This window comes from Salvelinus sp. IW2-2015, linkage group LG28 (genome assembly GCF_002910315.2).
Source record: "Salvelinus sp. IW2-2015 linkage group LG28, ASM291031v2, whole genome shotgun sequence".
NCBI classification, from domain to species: domain Eukaryota; kingdom Metazoa; phylum Chordata; class Actinopteri; order Salmoniformes; family Salmonidae; genus Salvelinus; species Salvelinus sp. IW2-2015.
This window is the reverse complement of record NC_036868.1, coordinates 17,690,818-17,711,982: the sequence shown is the minus strand read 5'-3', so window position 1 is coordinate 17,711,982 and position 21,165 is coordinate 17,690,818. Positions and strand designations below refer to the sequence as shown.

Here is a 21,165-nt window from a genome sequence, read left to right as displayed (position 1 = left end):
ATATTCATATCCACAGCAGTCCAATTCACCTGATAAGCATAACGCTTACAGGCATTAAGATGAACACATTCAGAGCTTCACAACTGTGTAGAACGGTACCATTTAATTGGCATCCTCTGACAAACCATCCCTGCCGATTTGTATTATTTATACATACTGAAAGTAGTCAATCCCTTCCATGTGAAGTGTAAATTACATCCTGTCAATTTCTTTGTGGTCTTTTTTTAAAATGTGCAATAGAGCCAAAGGGCAGTGTTTCAAAAGAAGCAACTCAAAACATGAAACTGACCTTTTCGCATTTTCTCCGCCTGCTCTTTCCACTGCTTGACCTCATTTTCATTGACCAGCCTGTAAGGAGAGACACACAAACAAAGTTACCGGAGGGTCCTCAATGTGAGCATTCTATGACTGATGCATTGACTTATGTGAAAGACAACATGCAAACAATCAGTCCTGTGGAAATGGAGCTGAGCTCATTGCTATTATGGGAATTAAAATACAGTTTTCATACTGAAGCAGTGCAGACTAACAGATTTTAAATAGATTTTCTAAGAAGCCTCCAAGAGACTGAGGTTCCCTACAGTATTGAAGTATTGATTGGAGGGTCAGTTTGGAAATTATTTCATTTGACAGTTATGAATTTTCATGTCTTTCCTAGGCCTATATCATCCCAGCTCATCTCAGTCAGTTGCGCTCAAGCATGACATGCTCCCTCTCTCCCTCGTCATCTTAAGGGGTTACATGGAGAGCACTCACATCCGCACCACGTTCTTAACATTGAAGTTCTCAAGGGGCGTGACGTCGGGGTCGTGGCCTTTGTCGTTCTGCAGGACCATCTGCTGGACGATGCGGTCCAGCAGCAGCCAATACTGCACCGTGTTCCCACTCCTTTTATCTGGGGGGACAGTGAGATCATCAAATACAGCCGATACAGAGATGTTGTCGAGTAGAAGAGGCCTCTCTGCATAAGTAGATATTTAGCTAAGGACAGAAAGAGGTTTCCACAATTGATTTATACAGAGTGTGGCTAGAGAGCAAGATGCCGTCTTGGTTTGCTGACAGATCCTCATACAGATAAAAATGTATTCAAAGTGCACAGACACATGCACACTCACACGCGTGCAACCCCACACGCACAGCTAGCAGGAGGAAGACAGCAGGTCAGCTCTACTGGAATCATGAGAGGTTGGCTGGCACCTTAATTGGGGAGGACGGGCTCTTGGTAATGGCCGGAGCAGAACACGTGGAATGGTAGCAAATACATCAAACATATGGTTTCCATGTGTTTGATGCCATTCCATTTGCTCCATTCCAGCCATTATTATGAGGCATCCTCACCTCAGAAGCCTCCACTGACTGGAATAGGGAAACACAATATTCTGGGCAACTACCAAAGTCACAGCACTAAATTCTTACAGACCGGGTTCAACGTTAGCAGCAGGTCAGGAATGCGGCAGGGAGCACTTACGAGGCATGAGGAGACAGTGGTGCAGGACGGAGATAAAGTGAGGGTATGCGTCAGTGTGGTTCATCTTCTTCCGGATGAGGTCAAATACCTGGGAAGCACTTTTAGTGTCTATGTGCACCTGGGAAAAGAGAACACGTTGACAAGTCACAGTCCTTATCAAGCACAAACGACGATGGAATTCTGGAATGAAACAAGAAGTTTTTACTTACCGACTCAAAACGTCGCGACATAGTTAGCTCGTCCTCATTGCGCAGCATTTCAAAGTAATCCAAATGCCTGGGGGAGATTAAGTAAAATGAATAGGGGCATGCATGGTCAGAGATCAGGAGAAAAAAGGGACTTGTGTCACAATTCAGGTTAACAGGAACTGGGCTCCAACTCACCTGTCTAATGTGGAGTTGTCATGGGAGCGAAGTTTGTCAATGACTGGCTGAATTCCTAGCATCAGGAACTCGTAACGGAGGTGGATACGGAACTCTAAACTGGCCTGGGAACATAACAAGATGGAGGATCAAAAGTAGGTGTCAATAAAGTTAAGTCAGATTGAGGTGCAGCACAAGTTCGATTGAAGAGAAAATCAAATTGAAGTATGGTGCAAGTGTGGAGTTAGGAGACAAGCGATGCATTGGTTGACGGCTAATTTTACCTCTCCGGCGCCTTGGCTGAGGACAGCATTGATAAAGGACATGATGGCTGTCTTCAGGTTGACCTCATCCCGGTACCGACCAGTACTCCGGTCCAGATCGTTCAGCAGGGTCTGGGTGGTGAAGGAGAGGAGATGACCACAGATATGGCTCGTCGTTCAGAGAGCAATCATATTGTAGAGACAATTTATATTGCAGACACAAAGTTGCACAAACCATTGGAGGCAAACCACTTTAGAAGTTGGTTGGTTGTCATTTGGGTGGAGGACCATTCTTGATACACTAGGGAAACTTTTGAGTGTGAAAAACCCAGCAGCGTTGCAGTTCTTGACACAAACCGGTGCGCCTGACACCGACTACCATACCCCGTTCAAAGGCACTTAAATCTTTCGTCTTGCCCATTCACCGTCTGAATGGCACACATACACAATCCATGTCTCAATTGTCCCCAGGCTTAAAGATACTGCTTTAACCTGTCACCTCCCCTTCATCTACACTGATTGAAATGTATTTAACAAATTACATCAATAAGGTATCATAGCTTTCACCTGGATGTTTTGTACACTCAGTGTATATAACCCAGCCAAAAGTCAAAATGTTACAATATTAAATGGTACTGAATCTTTATTCAATACAATTAAGTGGATAGGCTGCTAACGGTGACGAAAATATTAATTCATAACCCTCCCCTTACCCACCTGGAAGCGTGTCCTCTCACAGGCGAAGCGCTGGTAGTGCAGCATGGCCTCCAGGATCTTCCGATGCCCGCCAGGCACAAGGCACACAGCGCCCATGATCTCCAGCACCGCCACCTTGGTCTTTACGTTCTCGGTGGCCAAACTCTGAGCGATGATGTTGATGCTTTCCGAGTGCGAGAGCACGTGGGCGCGCCCCTGGGAGTTGTTCATCAGGGCCTTGATGCAGCCGATGAGCGAGGTGTGGATCTGCGACTCGGTCGTCTCATAGTCCATGGTCTTTAGGAAGTTGAGGATACAGGTCAGGCCATCTAGGTCAATGAACCTAGTCACAAACCTGAGGAAGGTCAAGTGGAAACGGGATATCAATAAAAAAAAATAAGTTAAAAGTGCAAGTGCCAGTTGCCAGTTGGAGGAAAGAGGCTAGTCTGTGATCTCATGTAGTAATTGTCATTACTTCCACTTGAAATAGGGTATAAAGACTATAATCCTACGCACTGGAAATACCCAAAATAGTAATTAGGTCTAACATGCTGAGAAAATGGTCAACCTCTGTGAGTGTGTTATCAAAGTTGTTAAAAAACAAAGGCCTGAAGAAATAAAAGGCCAGTAAGTGACCAAGTGCCACCATAACCACTGGGGGTGAAAGTCTGACACCTGATCTTCAGGTCGCACGGGGTCATTAAACGGTGCAACACACACTAATGTGAAAGAGACAAAAAAACATGCTACACACAATGCAGCCAGAGGGACATCATATGTTCAATCAGCAGATCAATCTGGGTCATGTTCATTAGGTACCAAACGGAAGAAACAGACAAACAGGGAGGGGTCTACCTGGACTTGGCCAATAAGAAACACTCATATTCATTTTCCATTTCAAAACATTTTACGTTGCAATGAACGCTACCCAGGTTACTGCCCCAAAGCAGTAAGTATGATTAACGACATAATAGGTGATTTGAATGAAAGATTAGGTGTTCTGGGAAGGACTGCCTGAAGCGTTAGAATAATAAAGCCGACTTTTATTAAGAGCAGTTACATAACTGCTCCACATAGCATTGGTACTGTAACTAGCGCAGCAGAAGGACCATATCATTTATGACATGTGACAATATCCAAGAGTGGTGTTCCATCCTAGCCATCTACAGTACAGTGATGAATTACTGGGCCGTTGTTGTTCATTCTGGTCTGCAGATACACTTCTATAGGTCTGTAACTCCAATGGCAATTACTCCCTGTAGGGCTCTGTTATTTCAGTTATTGTAATTCAAAGCTCTGGTGTGCTAGGAGTATATTCTATGAGAGTACCAAAAAAATGAAGGAAGAGTGCATGGAAATAGAGGGAAGGGTGTGTGTGTGTGTGTATGACATAGTATGTCTGTAAGCATTTGTATAATGAAATTCATTTCAGAAAACAATCCTGTTCCCTCCTGTGTTTATTCTATGTATGGTAGCTAAAGGTCAATTTTGAAGAGGGTGTGTGTGTATATAAGTCTATTTAAATGAGTTTCTTTAGCGAGTGTATGCACTGTACAGTGAAGTGTATGGAAGTTTGAGAGCCAGGGCACCTCATGGGTTGCGTCCGCAAAGCAGTCTTCAGGCTCTCTATCGTTTTGTTCCTCTCCTCCTCATCTTCCTTCTCCAGGGCAAGGAGTGTCTTCCTCTGTGCAACATAAATATAGCGTTACCAAAGCTGTTTGAACAAGTCAAATGCCGTGAATTTGTTAGACTACTCCTTGAGCCAGGTGCTGTATTTTCAAGCCACACTAACTGTGAATAGTACCAAAAGAAACAGAGACAATAGAGCAAATGCATCCCATGATATTTGCAAGATACAGTATAATCTGTAGTGCTCAATGTATGACATTCTATGAGAGAAACATTACTGTTTAAGCATGATTCGATTCATACATAAATACAACAAAAACATTAAGTAAAACATGAAGTAATAGGTCTTTCGTTATTTGGTTTCATAAAAAGGTAGGAAAGTTGTACTAAGGTATAAAATACTATGTACAAATACTATGTAAGGTATTTGTACTGTAAGTCATATTCAATGTGTACAATTCATGTATTTAATTACTGGAAATCTTACAGACTGTGGCTTTAAAAGATACAATTTCTGACTGGAAAGTAATATTTTGCTTTACCAAATTGCTTAAATGTCTTTACGCTTTTTGCACGTGCAGCTAAAAACCTATGCTGCTTATCAAGCGTATGGAACAGCTGGGGAACAAGCACCTGAAAGGGACTCCGTGTTTGGATCCGATAACAAGCATCCCAGCATGTGCCAGCAATTTCTGTGTTCAGTGGCTTTTATTATAAATGAAGTGTAGTGGAGAACGTGCCATTCAGATAAAGGAGAAAGGTCTCGAATCTGTGCCAGGTTTTTGCTCGGCTGTTTGAAAACAAAAGGAACCATTCTAGATAGTTGAGTCGGCTGGATGTGTCCAGGCCTGAGGCATGTCTGTGCTAGATATTGCCTGTCTTTCTTTGGAACTTACCCAGAACCTCTTTCACCTGCCAAAACTGCAATATTATTACCAAAAACATATCAACATAGCACGTGCCAGGAGTTAAAATGCTGACAATTGCGGTCTTCTGCGATTACATTTTAATCTAACATGAATGCAGTGTTAATCTGATTTAGGATTGATCTGAGAGGAGCTACAGATTACCGATGTAATTATAACTGTTTGCATTTGGTTTGTACATTGTTTTGAGGTTAGAGTACAGTACAATCTCTTTTATTGAGAATTTAGGAATCATTTAAGTTACTGCACATCCTTCATCACCTGATCAGGCTTCAATCAAGGATCATCTCAAATCAGTGCAAAAGTTGATATAGACACAGTGATCCTCCATCCTGCTCTTGGAGAGCCGCAGTACTGAAACCTTTATAGGAAACACACACCAGAACCATGGACGGCTGAGTGCAACCAAGTGGTCCCTATAACACACCGCAGCGACAGCAAATAGGACGGCCACCAGCAGCTTTTAGCCATTCATCATCGCAGTGTATTCAACGCTTTAGTCCCAGCTCAGTAGATCAGTTGAATCAGGTGTGATGCCACTAAGCTGGGACATAAACCTGCATACGGCATATCAGGTTTTAGGATCACTGATATCAAGCATGTAAATGATACAGTTAAATGTTTATATTTGACAGTCAAGTCTCTTCCAGATCTGTTTAAGACTCTACACTCACTTTGGAAGTGTCAATGACAGAGATTGATACAAAATCATAGTCAAGAGACCTAGAGTAAAGAATGACAAGGAGTCATTACTTACGGCAGCCATGGAATTGAGCTGGTCAATGTAATACTCTGGCCAGCTGGTTGCACCTTTGTTCTCCTCTTGTTCCTAAAAAGAGGAGAAGATAGTATGTGTTTGGTCAGTTAGAGTCTTCCACTAGGGCTGTGTCCAAATTCTCCACCATTTTCCAGAAGGGTGCACTTGTACAATCTCAAATGATTGGTGTAAGCATTGGCTGGACTGAGTTTCCACCATTGTTTTTAATCATCATGACTCCAATAAATCATGTGGCCTACTTAAGCTGAGAACATCCTCAACAATAACAGGGTAGGTAGAATGATGAAAGTAACGTAAAGCATGAAATTAGTGGGAATTGTATAGTTGGAATAAAATGCTCATAACACAATGTGGGAATGATATTCTCTGAATGAGAACCATGGGAATAACACATTTCACATGCCATTGCAGCCATCACGACAGGGACTTCCTCTTGAAAACAGAAACTAATGTAGCATTTCAACAACAGATTTGTCAACCCCATTCAGGGCCCTGAGAGTAAATTACCTAATTTACACACAATTCACATGGACCTAAACAGGCATCTGTGCACAGACACAAAAACACACAACATAAACACAAAAAATATGAGCGCAAACACACGCACACAACTTGACACAAGAAACAGAGTAGATCTAGTATAGTGGATATATGAATAGTCCAAACAGAAACAGAGCAGAGACTCAAAGTAGGACAGTGCAGATAAGGGGGCCTAGTTTATCATCAACTCGTTACTGAGAACTGTGGCCCAGAACACAGAGGAAGAAAACAAACGTTCATGGCCATAGATTCTGCCTGGCTACATACGAAAGCACAAGCTTGATGAAAACCTTGGGAGATTAGTGAACGAATGTTCAAGTTGTGCATTGGGGACATTGCTCGAATTTGGCAGGCTACATCTGCCTTGCAGGACTGAAGTCCATGAATTACAGTGAGCTCCAAAAGTATTGGGCCAGTGACAATTTTGTTGTTGTTTAGGCTCTGTACTCCAGCACTTTGGATTTGAAATGATACAATGACTGAGGTGAAAGTGCAGATTGTCAGCCTTAAAGGAAAGGTTCACCCATTTTGAATGCTATGTTTTTATGCATCTCTGAGTGATGTTCTATCGATTCCCTGGGTCATTTCAAGTTTTCATGTGTATCCGAGTTATTGGCGTTCGGACAGTGATAAATCCGTCCTGTATTACGTAGCACCGTGCTAAATCGCTCTTACTACGCTGGGAGTTCATAGGAATACGGCTTTTAGATCACAAAAACGTCTATCATATATGTCAGATTTCAATACTGGCCAATGTCATAACTCAGGAGGATGTCTTCTCTCAAATGAGCCATTGATCATATTTTTGTGATATTCTTACCTCGAGAAATGTGTAATTTAATGAAAGGCCTAGCACATTTCTCCTATTTGTCTGCCTTTTTTGTACAATGAACAAAGGAACGTATATTGCCCCACTAAGCAAACTATTGGCCAATCGCGTTCACGTTGTTGCTAGGCTAATAGTTACGCAATCCCTTCTCAAAGTCAATGTAAACTCAGCAAAAAAAATGATGTTCTCTCACTGTCAACTGCGTTTACTTTCAGCAAACATAACATGTGTAAATATTTGTATGAATCTATCAAGATTCAACAACTGAGACATAAACTGAACAAGTTCCACAGACATGTGACTAACAGAAATTGAATAATGTGTCCCTGAACAAAGGGGGGGTCAACATCAAAAGTAACAGTCAGTATCTGGTGTGGCCACCAGCTGCAGTAAGTACTGCAGTTCATCTCCTCCTCATGGACTGCACCAGATTTGCAAGTCCTTGCTGTGAGATGTTACACCACTCTTCCACCAAGGCACCTGCAAGTTCCCAGACATTTCTGGGGGAATGTCCCTAGCCCTCACCCTCCGATCCAACAGGTCCCAGATGTGCTCAATGGGATTGAGATCCGGGCTCTTCGCTGGCCATGGCAAAACACTGACATTCCTGTCTTGCAGGAAATCACGCACAGAACGAGCAGTATGGCTGGTGGCATGCTGGAGGGTCATGTCAGAATGAGTCTGCAGGAAGAGTACCACATGAGGAGGATGTCTTCCCTGTAACGCACAGCGTTGAGATTGCCTGCAATGACAACAGGCTCAGTCCGATGATGCTGTGACACACCGCCTCAGACCATGACGGACCCTCCACCTCGATCCCGCTCCAGAGTACAGGCATCGGTGTAACGCTCATTCCTTCGACGATAAACGAGAATCCGACCATCACCCCTGGTGAGACAAAACCGCGACTCGTCAGTGAAGAGCACTTGTTACAAGTGGTCTGCCACTGCGAGGATGATCAGCTGTCCGTCCTGTCTCCCTGTAGCGCTGTCTTAGGCATCTCACAGTACGGACATTGCAATTTATTGCCCTGGCCACATCTGCAGTCCTCATGCCTCCCTGCAGCATGCCTAAGGCACGTTCACACAGATGAGCAGGGACCCTGGGCATCTTTCTTTTGGTGTTTTTCAGAGTCAGTAGAAAGGCCTCTTTAGTGTCCTAAGTTTTCATAACTGTGACCTTGCCTACCGTCTGTAAGCTGTAGCTGTCTTAACGACCATTCCACAGGTGTATGTTCATTAATTGTTTATGGTTCATTGAACAAGCATGGGAAACAGTGTTTAAACCCTTTACAATGAAGATCTTGTGAAGTTATTTGGATTTTTACGAATTATCTTTAAAAGACAGGGTCCTGAAAAAGGGACGTTTCTTTTTTTGCTGCGTTTGTGTCGAGAAATGTGCCTATTTTCCTCGAAAGTACGTAATGTCACGATTCCAAAGCTATACGATGCTACAGATAGCAAGTTAATTATCTCACACCTCAGAAAAGATTTGTAATGTTGTACATTTGTTCACAAAATTCATGCTAATGTTGGGTTTTTGAGATAGCGTCCAATAAACTCCCATTCACGTCTTGTCCCAGAATCGACCAGAATGCACCACGCAGCCCATTAACGTAGGCAACGTTTCCCATCTCCTCAAAAGTATATCTGCCTTTGCGAATGTTAGACTCCACTCTGAGGCACATCGATCTGCAGGTTGAACATGGAGAGATTGTAGACTCCTACATTTATAGTGCAGTTTGTTTAGACGATTTTACAGCTAACTAGCTTTGTTACTATTGTTTGTAGCCACGTTTGCTAGCTAGCTAGCCAGCCCATTGCGGATTTTGCAGTCGACTTGAGGTGCATCAGATTTCAACTACGATTTTCCATGTTGCTACCAACCTTTTTATAAACACCAAAATTAAATATTTATTCACAAAAATGATTAATTTACAGTGTTAAATAACACTGAGAACAAAGGAATTAGTGGCCTCTCCGTGGATTTGTCCTTTAATTTTATGGTATTTTTATTCATATAGTGTGAACCGTTTAGAAATTACATCACTTTTAGTACATAGTTCCCCCATTTTAGGGAACCAAAAGTATTGGAACAAATTCACTTATGTATATTAAAGTAGTCAAAAGTTTAGTAATTTTGGCATTGTCCCATATTCTTAGCACGCGATGATTACATCATGCCTGGGACTCTACAGACAGCCAATGCAAGTTTGTAGAGTCCCAAGCATGATGTAATCATTGCGTGCTAGTAACAAGCTCGATGTAATCATAGCATACTAGGAATATGGAACCAAATACAGAACTTTTGACTACTTTAATACACAAGTGAATTTGTCCCAATACTTTTGGTCCCCTAAAATGGGGGGAACTATGTACAAAAAGTGCTTTAAGTTCACCCGAAAATACCTTCAAATTAAGGCTGATAGTCTGCACTTTAACCTCATAGTAAGTGTATCATTTGAAATCCAAAGTGCTGGAGTACAGAGCCAAAATGACAACAGCCACTGTCCCAATACTTTTGGAGCCCACTGTAATTAATGGACAACAGCCCTGCAAGGCAGATGTAGCCTGCCAAATTCGAGCAATGTCCCCAATGCACAACTTGAGCATTCATTCACAATTCTCCCAATGTTTTCATCAAGCTTGTGCTTTCGTATGTAGCCAGGAACAATCTATGGACATAAAGGTTTGGTTTTCTCCCTCTGTGTTCTGGGCCACAGTTCTCAGAAACGAGTTGAAGATAAACTAGGCCCCCTTATCTGCATTGTCCTACTTTGAGTCTCTGCTCTATTTCAGTTTTGGGACTACAAGTAGGCAGACCAAATGGCGTACAACCTACAGTCACCTCCAAAATGATTGGCACCCTTGATAAAGATGGGCCAAAATGACTGTATACAATAAATTATACTAATACTGAGCTCAAAACATTTGGAAAATTATATTATTTTATACAAATACAATTGCTCAGAGAATCAGAAATCAAAAACCGTGATTATATATAAAAAAAAAATATTAAATAAAAAAACGAACCAACCTCAAATCCAACATTGGCCAACATTGTTGTTTTCTCCATACATAATGTGCTACATATTGCATTAGTCGAGACAGATTTGATCTTGTGCAGTTCATTGTTAACTTTGAGTGAACTCTAAGCGGTCTGCTTTTTAAAATTATTTTATTGGAATTTTATTGGAAATCTGGTTAAAAACTGCTGTCTCTATCCGGCACCTCCAGCACTGACCTTAAGATGGAAAAACACATAGGTGGCCAGCAGCCCTCAACCTCCCTTCAAGGTCATGTTGACCAGCATGGGCTTACAAAGATTTACATACACTATATATACAAATGTAAGTGGACACCCAAGCTTACAGAATGGGACCACCGAGTGCTGAAGTGCGTAGCACCTAACAATAGTCTGTCCTCGGTTGCAACACTAACTACGGAGTTCCAAACTGCCTCTGGAAGCAACGCCAGCACAATAACTGTTCGTCGGGAGTTTCCAAACCTTAAAGTGCCAACTGTAAAGTTTGGTGGAGGAGGAATAATGGTCTGGAACTGCTTTTCATGGTTCGAGCTAGGCCTCTTATTTCCAGTGAAGGGAAATATTAATGCTACAGCATACAATGACATTCTAGATGATTCTGTGCTTCCAACTTCATGGCAACAGTTTGGGGAAGGCCCTTTCTGTTTAGCATGTCAATGCCCCCGAGCACAAAGCAAGGTCCATACAGAAATGTTTTGCCGAGATCAGTGTGGAAGAACTTGACTGACCTGCAAAGCCCTGACCTCAACCCCATCAAACACCTACGGGATGAATTGGAACGCCGACTGCGAGCCAGGCCTAATTGCCCAACATCAGTGCCTGACCTCACCAATGCTCATGGCTGAATGGAAGCAAGTCCACGCAGCAATGTTCCAACATCAAGTGGAAAGCCTTCCCAGAAGAGTGGAGGCGTTTATAGCAGCAAAGGGGGGATCAACTCCATATCAATGGCCATGATTTTGGAATGAGATGTTCAACGAGCAGGTGTGCACATACTTTTGGTCATGTAGTGTATATGCCAGAGTGTTTGTCTCGTGTAGCGTAGTTCAGCTAGTCATAGCTAGCCTAGCTTTGCACAGGGACTTTACCTAATCTGAGACCTGAAATGAGGGTCCCCCCCCAAACCATGGCAGCTGGTGGTTTTCTGGCATTGGCAGTTGACTACAGCGAGCTGGTGGGAGCATCGTAACATTTATTTATTTAACCTTTATTTAAATCAGGGATAACCCATTGCGACCAAGGTCTCTTTTCGAGAGAGCCCTGCTTCATAAAAATGCAGAAAACACAACGTAAATAATAAGGAAAAATACAAATTATATATATATTTTTTAAAACACTAGTGCATCCAAATCGTAAGGTATTCTGAAATTTGTTCAAGTATGTGGCTCATAAGAACTAAATACTGTTCTACCTACATCGTTGGCGACTAGGAATTTCAAGAGTTAGCCATTCCTGTGAATGAGTAATGTATGTTGTACTTCTGTAAATTAGGAGTGATGTGAGGTAACAAAGAATGGTAGTTTTATCGGTCACCCATAATAAAGCGTAGAGCGCTATGATAAACAGCATCCAATGGTTTTTTAACAACAGGAAGCAGTCATTTTGATTGCTCATTAATTTAAAAAATGTATTACTCTGTTATTTTTTAAGTCATGCCTCACTCCATCCTTGACTTTTCCTAAATAAGTCTATATAACACACTGTTGTTGTTAGAATCTTAATATCACCAACAAAATGTGAGTTCTACCCAGTTTAAGGAGGGCATGTGATATTTTTTTAATGGTTTTCCCCCATTGCCCCTCCTTCCTCCGACAGTAAGGCCTGCTCCACACCTTCTCGCTGTGCCCAGTTGATATTCACATTGATAATTGCCTCGAAACTGAACCTAAACCAAAACTAATTTCACATATAACAAATAAATGAAGTAAAGTATGATGGGGAGAAAGGGGGAGAATGCGTGAGTTGATGAGCGAGGGGAAGCGAATGATGCATAATTGAGTAATCACCAATTGTGAATGAAGAACAAGGTGGGCCATTTTATTGTATTGATCTATTCTAATTGTAATCTCAAAATGGAATGTACCCTACATCAGTCCATCGAATCCAAGCAGTCTTATCAGTCTACTCTGCCCTCCTTTCCCCCTTTCCCCCTTCTGATAACCAGGTGGCGAATCGCATCTCTGCATGTCTGGCAGACATATCAGTGTGGATGACGGATCACCACCTCAAGCTGAACCTCGGCAAGACGGAGCTGCTCTTCCTCCCGGGGAAGGACTGCCCGTTCCATGATCTTGCCATCACGGTTGACAACTCCATTGTGTCCTCCTCCCAGAGCGCTAAGAACCTTGGCGTGATCCTGGACAACACCCTGTCGTTCTCAACCAACATCAAGGCGGGACCCGTTCCTGTAGGTTCATGCTCTACAACATTCGCAGAGTACGACCCTGCCTCACACAGGAAGCGGCGCAGGTCCTAATCCAGGCACTTGTCATCTCCCGTCTGGATTACTGCAACTCGCTGTTGGCTGGGCTCCCTGCCTGTGCGATTAAACCCCTACAACTCATCCAGAACGCCGCAGCCCGTCTGGTGTTCAACCTTCTCAAGTTCTCTCACGTCACCCCGCTCCTCCGCTCTCTCCACTGGCTTCCAGTTGAAGCTCGCATCCGCTACAAGACCATGGTGCTTGCCTACGGAGCTGTGAGGGGAACGGCACCTCCGTACCTTCAGGCTCTGATCAGGCCCTACACCCAAACAAGGGCACTGCGTTCATCCACCTCTGGCCTGCTCGCCTCCCTACCTCTGAGGAAGTACAGCTCCCGCTCAGCCCAGTCAAAACTGTTCGCTGCTCTGGCACCCCAATGGTGGAACAAACTCCCCCACGACGCCAGGTCAGCGGAATCAATCACCACCTTCCGGAGACACCTGAAACCCCACCTCTTTAAGGAATACCTAGGATAGGATAAAGTAATCCTTCTAACCCCCCCCCCCCCTTAGAGTTAGATGCACTATTGTAAAGTGGTTGTTCCACTGGACATCATAAGGTGAATGCACCAACTTGTAAGTCGCTGAATGAAAACCAATCAGATGGTGGGGAAGAAATGAATCATGACATTTCTGATGATTCTTCTTCTAATTCTGAACCCTCACCTCTGAGGCCAGAACCGTGCGCACTGAGCAGGTGCCCGTGCCACCACCAAATGAAACGGTGAGACAGGAAACAGGAAAGGATGACATTAGTTGGATAGAACAAGCCGGTGACAATGCTACGGTCAGATTATCAGAATATTGACAGCTGTCAAATTATAATGCCATTATTACTTTTGTGCTGATTTTCACTTTATCAAGCACAATGATGTTTAGGCTTCTGATGTTTTCATTATTTTGCGGCGCGTCTTGCTGACTTGTGCATCTTGGTGGTTGTTTTTAAATAATTTTTGTTGTTGTCAAGAAGCTGTTACTGTGTTCCAACACATATGTGTTTTGTTTCATAGTTGTAACAAATGTACTCCAAAAATAAAACTGATTTTAACATAATAGCCTATAGTAAAACTAATGAAAATGCTATTGTGTTATAAAAACGTATTCTAATGTTACCTAAGACCGTCATAAACACAACCAACTGATCATTTTTGCGATAGCATATATGAAATGTATTAATTACACTGCTAGTGTTTTGCAGTCAAAATGACTGCTTATTAGTTTGAAGGGGGGGTCCCTCGAGGCCCAGTGGTTCTAGTGTTAAAGAAGTGGCAGCTGTGTTCATATAGATTATGTCGCCATAGTCTAGGGCTGAAAGTTGACAACCTAAAATAACAGCAAATACACAGGATTCCATATCGCAAAACAAAACTTCGTTCACCCAAACATAATCTGTGGTATGCCTCTGTGTGTGAGTGCGTACATGTGTACTTTCACCTAGGACATAATCAGAATCTATAACAAAATTGAGTGGTATTGTGCCTACTGTAGTTAGTGCACCCAGGGAGGTAACTATAATAACTTTTAAAGCAGATTGCCATAGTACAAAGTGGATTTGACCAACAACAAAAAATATATATCAAAAAATATTTGAACAGAAAAAAACAAGCATCCTTCATTTCGTGTGTTTCAACTGCAGATCCCCTGCTAACAGAGCAGCTAAGCAGGGCACCTCCTGATTAACAGAGACGAATACAGAGGAAACCATATTAAATTAAATTGTAGAAAGAGATTGATGCTCTCCAGCATGACCTCATCAATTCAGGTGGCCGAACCAAAGTAAACATTAAATTCATTCAGAGAGACAGCGCCGCTGCTAGCCTACCATCCGTTGCTTGTTCTGCGGAACTTGCGGGGGATCGTGTTTACTGGATAACTGTTACCGTATCGAAGTTCTCTGGAACACAAAGGCTCCATAATGAACTGTCTGGCTGTGAAGGGGGGGACTGAGAAAGGAGTGCCTCCATCACTCTGCGGGCTTGGCCGCCCCCACCACCAACCCCATCTCCCTCATCCCCCTCTCCCTCGAAAACAAAAGCTGCACCTGCCAAGGGAGGCTTTCCTGTTTGCTTTGGACGACTGAGCACTTCCCTTACAACCCCCCACCCGCTCTGTCTGTGAGCTTTAGGCCTTTGGGGAGCCATGCCAAGCCCTTGCTAGCTGGGCCCGGGCCAGGCTCACTGCTGAGTCTGCATTACTGACGTCCCGCTGCCAAGACTCCCCTCTCTCTGCGGCCAACTACCTCCCAAAGGCCATCCATCCATCCCCTCTCCCCGCTTCCCCTTCCTCCACACTGGCTCTAGGGGTTTATCCTCCTCCAACTCTGCTGATTAATTGTGCCCAAACACACTACCCTGCTTTGATCCTCACTGCAACACTGGTAAAAAATCCCAGCAAAGTCCTGCTGATCCACTCTGCCTCGGACCACAGCTAAGCAAACATACAGAAAGAATCAAGTGAAATAGAGAGAGAAAGAGAGAAGAATAAAAGCAACAAAGTGAAGGGAAAGCAGGTTGGATAAAGTGCAACTCCAAGCATTTCTCACATTTATAATAATGAGGGTATGGAGACATTTTTGGCTTGTTTTCAGATGTAGGGAGACACATTTAGGCTAGTCCAGGCCCCAAGATGATTCTTAATTAGGCCACTAATTGGGGCACGACACATGCAGTAGTGCAAGTAGTTTCGCCGTCAGGAATGGACAATCGCGTTTTATCTGCCCGACTATGTAAGGAGGTGTGAGGGAAACCACAAGCCGACTCTAAAAGTCTGCAGCCTAGGTCTGGCATGGCTCAGCCTAAGAAATGCATAATTACACACTCATAGGCACAGCATAAGTTTACACTATACAGCTATAACTAGTTAGAGGAGAGAGTGACACTGCATATGGCCGAGTAGGGAGCGACGTAGGGTAAGCCAATCAGAATCTCCCACTGAACTCCTGTTGATGGGATGCTGGAGGCAATGTTAAAATGTAGAGTTTCCCCCCCACATCATTTACATGTGGAATGAATGAGCATTCCAGTGTTGGGCAGACCACAATGACCAAGCTGGCCTGCACAAGAACAGAGCAAGAGAGACCCGTCCATAATCGCAAAGTAAAAAGCGGGAGAAGCAGAGTACGAGTTCTTCCTCACAGATCTGAATGGACTGGATAGGTTTAGCAATATGGTGATAGATCTACCTAGCCCTCCGATTAGTGTGCCTAACAAAAGACAGCCATGTATATTACTGTCCATCCACAATACATCTCCACATAGCCTTTCACATATGAAGCATGAGCCAAAATGGACAGAAGGTAATAGAGCCCGCCAGCTTGTAATCCTAAAAAAAAACAGAAATTAGTTAGCATTATTTACCTTTGGTTCATTCGCAATTGATTCCTATGGGGGAAATTAAATGGGGAAAGAATGGGGTTTTGGGATGAATGCCAAAAATAAGGTCTGAGGTTAACACAGGTTTAGGAGAAATATGTTTTGTTCTAAAATATAATATCAGTCAGTTAACATGACCTTAATGAATTATTAAGCCTTTCATTTATTTTAAAAAGTAATTGCCTTGTTCAGGGGAAGAACGATTTTTTTTTTTACCTTGTCAGTTTGGGGATTTGATCCAGCAACCTTTCGGTTACTGGCCCAACGCTCTAACCAATAGGCTACCTGCCACCCCATTTATGTGCTTATTTTGATTACATAAATGCTTCAAAATGTATAAAAAGTGACGTTAGCTGATGAAGATGATCAACCTACCCCCCCCCCCAAAAAAAACAACATAAGATCTCCTAAGCCTGTGTTTACCACCAACTAAATTTTAGCCGTTTATCAAAAAACCCTCAAACTCACATTCATTTCCCCATAGCCTTTGGCCAACAAGCCATGGCGGAGTTAGCCTCAGTTATTGCCTACAAAAAGACACCATTACTATTGCTATCTATTGGACAAATATTTCACTGCAATCTTCATCACTCAATCGATAATAGACCCAGTGTATTCTGCCAAGGAATCACAGCACCATCTACAGTGCCTTCAAAAAGTATGAATTCCTCTTGACTTATTACACATTGTTGTGTTACAGCCTGAATTAAAAATGTATTAAATAGATGTTTTCTAACCCATCTACACACAATACCGTATAATGACAAAGTGAAAACATGATTTTAGAAATGTTTATTGAAAATGAAATACAGATATAGCTCATTGACATAAGTATTCACACCCCTGAGTCAACACTTTGTAGAAGCACCTTTGGCAGCGATTACAGCTGTGAGTCTTTCTGGTTAAGTCTCTAAGAGTTTTGCACACCTGCACTGAGCAATATTTGAAACTAAAAACTAACAACTCTGCCACTCAGGAACATTCACTGTCTTCTTGGTAAGCAACTCCAGTGTCAATTTGGCCTTGTGCTTTAGGTTATTGTCCTGCTGAAAGGTACATTTATCTCCCAGTGTCTGGTGGAAAGCAGACTGAACCAGGTTTTCCTCTAGGATTTTGCCTGTGCTTAGCTCCATTCTGTTTATTTTATTCTGAAAAACTCCCCATTCCTTAACGATTACAAGCATACCCATAACATGATACAGCCACCACTATGCTTGAAAATATGGAGAGTGGTGCTAAGTAATGTGTTGTATTGGATTTGACCCAAACATAACACTTTGTATTCAGGACAAAAAGTTAATTGCTTTGCCACATTTTTTAAAAAGTATTACATTAGTGCCTTGTTGCAAACAGGATGCATGTTTTGGAATTTTTTTAATTCTGCACAGGCTTCCTTCTTTTGACTTTATCATTAAGGTTAGTATAGTGGAGTAACTATAATGATCCATCCTCAGATTTCTAATATCACAGCCATTAAACTCTCTTATGGTGAAATCCCTGAACGGTTCCCTTCCTCTTCGGCAACTGAGTTAGGAAGGACTCCTGTATCTTTGTAGTGACTTGGTGTAATGATACACCGTACAAAGTGCAATTAATAACTTCACCATGCTCAAAGGGATAATACATTCTCCGTTTCTTTTTTTTTTGAAGCCATCTACCAATTGCTGCACTTCTTCGCGAGGCATTGGAAAATCTCCCTGGTCTTTGTGGTTGAATTTGTGTTTGAAATTCACTGCTCGACAGAGACCTTACAGAGATGAGGTAGTGATTCAAAAATCATGTTAAACACTGTAATTGCACAAAGAGTGAGTCCATGCAACTTATTATGTGATTGGCACAAACACACAACCAGTCAAAAGTTGACACACCTACTCATTCAAGGGTTTTTCTTCTTTTTTAAAACTATTTTCCACATCAAAACTATGAAATAACACATATGGAATCATGTAGTAACGGAAAAAGTGTTTTATATTCTTCAAAGTAGCCCCCCTGCTTTGATGACAGCTTTGCACACTATTGGCATTCTCTCAACCAGAATCACCTGGAATGCTTTCCAACAGTCTTGAAGGAGTTCCCACATATGCTGAGCATGTATTGGCTGCTTTTCCTTCACTCTGCGGTCCAACTCATCCCAAACCATCTCAATTGGGTTGAGGTCGAATGATTGTGAAGGCCAGATCATCTGATGCAGCACTCCATCACTCTCCTTCTTGGTCAAATAGCCCTTACACAGCCTGGAGGTGTGTTGGGTCACTGTCCTGTTGAAAAACAGATGATATTCCCACTAAGCGCAAACCAGATGGGATGGTGTATCGCTGCAGAATGCTGTGGTAGCCATGCTGGTTAAGTCTGCCATGAATTCTAAATAGGGAAAGGGTAGCTACATTGAAGAATTTCAAATATACTTTGATTTGTTTAACACTTTTATGGTTACTATATGATTCCATATGTGCTATTTCATAGTCTTGATGTCTTCACTATTATTCTACAAGGTAGAAAATAGTTTAAAAAAAAACTGGAATGAGTAGGTGTCCAAACTATCTATCTATCTATCTATCTATCTATCTATCTACACAGTTGAAGTCGGAAGTTTACATACACCTTAGCCAAATACATTTAAACTCAATTTTTCACAATTCCTGACATTTAATCCAAATAAAAATTCCCTGTCTTAGGTCAGTTAGGATCACCACTTTATTTTAAGAATGTCAAATGTCAGAATAATAGTAGAGAGAATACAATTTTAGCTTCTATTTCTTTCATCACATTCCCAATGGGTCAGAAGTTTACATACACTCAATTAGTATTTGGTAGCATTGCCTTTAAATTGTTTATCTTGGGTCAAATGTTTCAGGTAGCCTTCCACAAGCTTCCCACAATAGGTTGGGTGAATTTTGGCACATTCCTCCTGACAGAGCTGGTGTAACTGAGTCAGGTTTGTAGGCCTCCTTGCTCGCACACACTTTTTCAGTTCTGCGCACAAATTTTCTATAGGATTGAGGTCAGGGCTTTGTGATGGCCTCTCCAATATCTTGACTTTGTTGTCCTTAAGCCATTTTGTCACAACTTTGGAAATATGCTTGGGGTCATTGTCCATTTGGAAGACCCATTTGCAACCAAGCTTTAACTTCTTGACTGATGTCAAGAACTTCTTGACTGATGTCCTGAGATGTTGCTTCAATATATCCACATAATTTCCCTTCCTCATGATGTTATCTATTTTGTGAGGTGCACCAGCCCCTCCTGCAGCAAAGCACCCCCACAACATGATGCTGCCGTGCTTCACGGTTGGGATGGTGTTCTTAGGCTTGCAAGCCTCCCCCTTTTTCCTCCAAACATAACGATGGTCATTATGGCCAAACAGGTCTATTTTTGTGTCATCAGACCAGAGGACATTTCTCCAAAAAGTACGATATTTGTCCCCATGTGCAGTTGCAAACCGTAGTCTGGCTTTTTTAGTGGCGGTTTTGGAGCAGTGGCTTCTTCCTTGCTGAGCGGCCTTTCAGGTTATGTCGATATAGGACTTGTTTTACTGTGGATATAGATATGTTTGCACCCGTTTCATCCAGAATCTTCGCACGGTTTGCACTTTTCACACCAAAGTACGTTCATCTCTAGGAGACAGAACACGTCTCCTTCCTGAGCGGTATGATGGCTGCGTGGTCCCATGGTGTTTATCCTTGCGTACTATTGTTTGTACAGATGAACGTGGTTCCTTCAGGAAATTGCTCCCAATGATGAACCAGACTTGTGGAGGTCTACAATATATATTTTTTTGATTTTCCCATGATGTCAAGCAAAGAGGCACTGAGTTTGAAGGTAGGCCTTGAAATACGTCCACAGGTACACCACCAATTGACTCAAATTATGTCAATTAGCCTATCAGAAGCTTCTAAAGCCATGACAATTTTCTGGAATGTTCCAAGCTGTTTAAAGGCACAGTCAACTTAGTGTATGTAAACTTCTGACACTAAAGAATTGTGATACAGTGAATTATAAGTGAAATAATCTGTCTGTAAACAATTGTTGAAAAATTACTTGTGTCATGCACAAAGTAGATGTCCTAACCGACTTGCCAAAACTATAGTTTGTTAACAAGAAATTTGTGGAGTGGCTGAAAAACAAGTTTAAATGACTCCAACCTAAGTGTATGTAAACTTCCGACTTCAACTGTATGTATACACACACACGTTAAAAAATTTGGCGTCACTTAGAAATATCCTTGTTTTCCATGAAAACATACATGAAATGAGTTGCAAAATGAATAGGAAATATAGTCAAGACGTTGGCAAGGTTATAATTATTCTTAATTGAAATAAGTGTGTCCTTCAAACTTTGCTTTCGTCAAATAATCCTCTATTTGCAGCAATTACAGCCTTGCAGACCTTTGGCATTCTAGTTGTCAGTTTGTTGAGATAATCTGAAGAGATTTCACCACATACTTCCAGAAGCACCTCCCACAAATTTGATTGTCTTGATGGGCACTTCTTATGTACCATACGGTCAAGCTGCTCCCACAACAGCTCAATAGGGCAGAGATCCAGTGACTGTGCTTACCCTTCCATTATAGACAGAATACCAGCTGACTGCTTCTTCCCTAAATAGTTCTTGGGGTCATTGTCTTGTAGGAGGAAATTGGCTACAATTAAGCGCCGTCCACAGGGTATGGCATGGCGTTGCAAAATGGAGTGATGGATCTTGAAGAAGGAAGGCTCTTTTACCCTGTGCAAATCTCCCACTTTACCACCACCAAAGCACCCCCAGACCATCACTTTGC

At 42.3% G+C, this 21,165-nt stretch overlaps 1 protein-coding gene across 4 annotated transcripts in view; it reads right to left on the bottom strand.

Moving 5' to 3' along the window:
• LOC111954004 (disheveled-associated activator of morphogenesis 1) overlaps positions 1–21,165 on the bottom strand; it is a 118,241-nt gene that overhangs the window by 27,059 nt on the left and 70,017 nt on the right. For all 4 annotated transcript variants that reach the window (XM_023973482.2, XM_023973486.2, XM_023973484.3 and 1 more), the window contains exons 4-12: positions 6,102–6,173; positions 4,379–4,473; positions 2,811–3,144; positions 2,115–2,225; positions 1,852–1,955; positions 1,678–1,744; positions 1,469–1,586; positions 757–895; positions 290–348 (exon numbers count right to left, since the gene is read on the bottom strand). In XM_023973482.2, the coding sequence (XP_023829250.1) occupies positions 290–348; positions 757–895; positions 1,469–1,586; positions 1,678–1,744; positions 1,852–1,955; positions 2,115–2,225; positions 2,811–3,144; positions 4,379–4,473; positions 6,102–6,173 (1,099 nt within the window). The remainder of the gene's footprint in view (positions 1–289; positions 349–756; positions 896–1,468; positions 1,587–1,677; positions 1,745–1,851; positions 1,956–2,114; positions 2,226–2,810; positions 3,145–4,378; positions 4,474–6,101; positions 6,174–21,165) is intronic.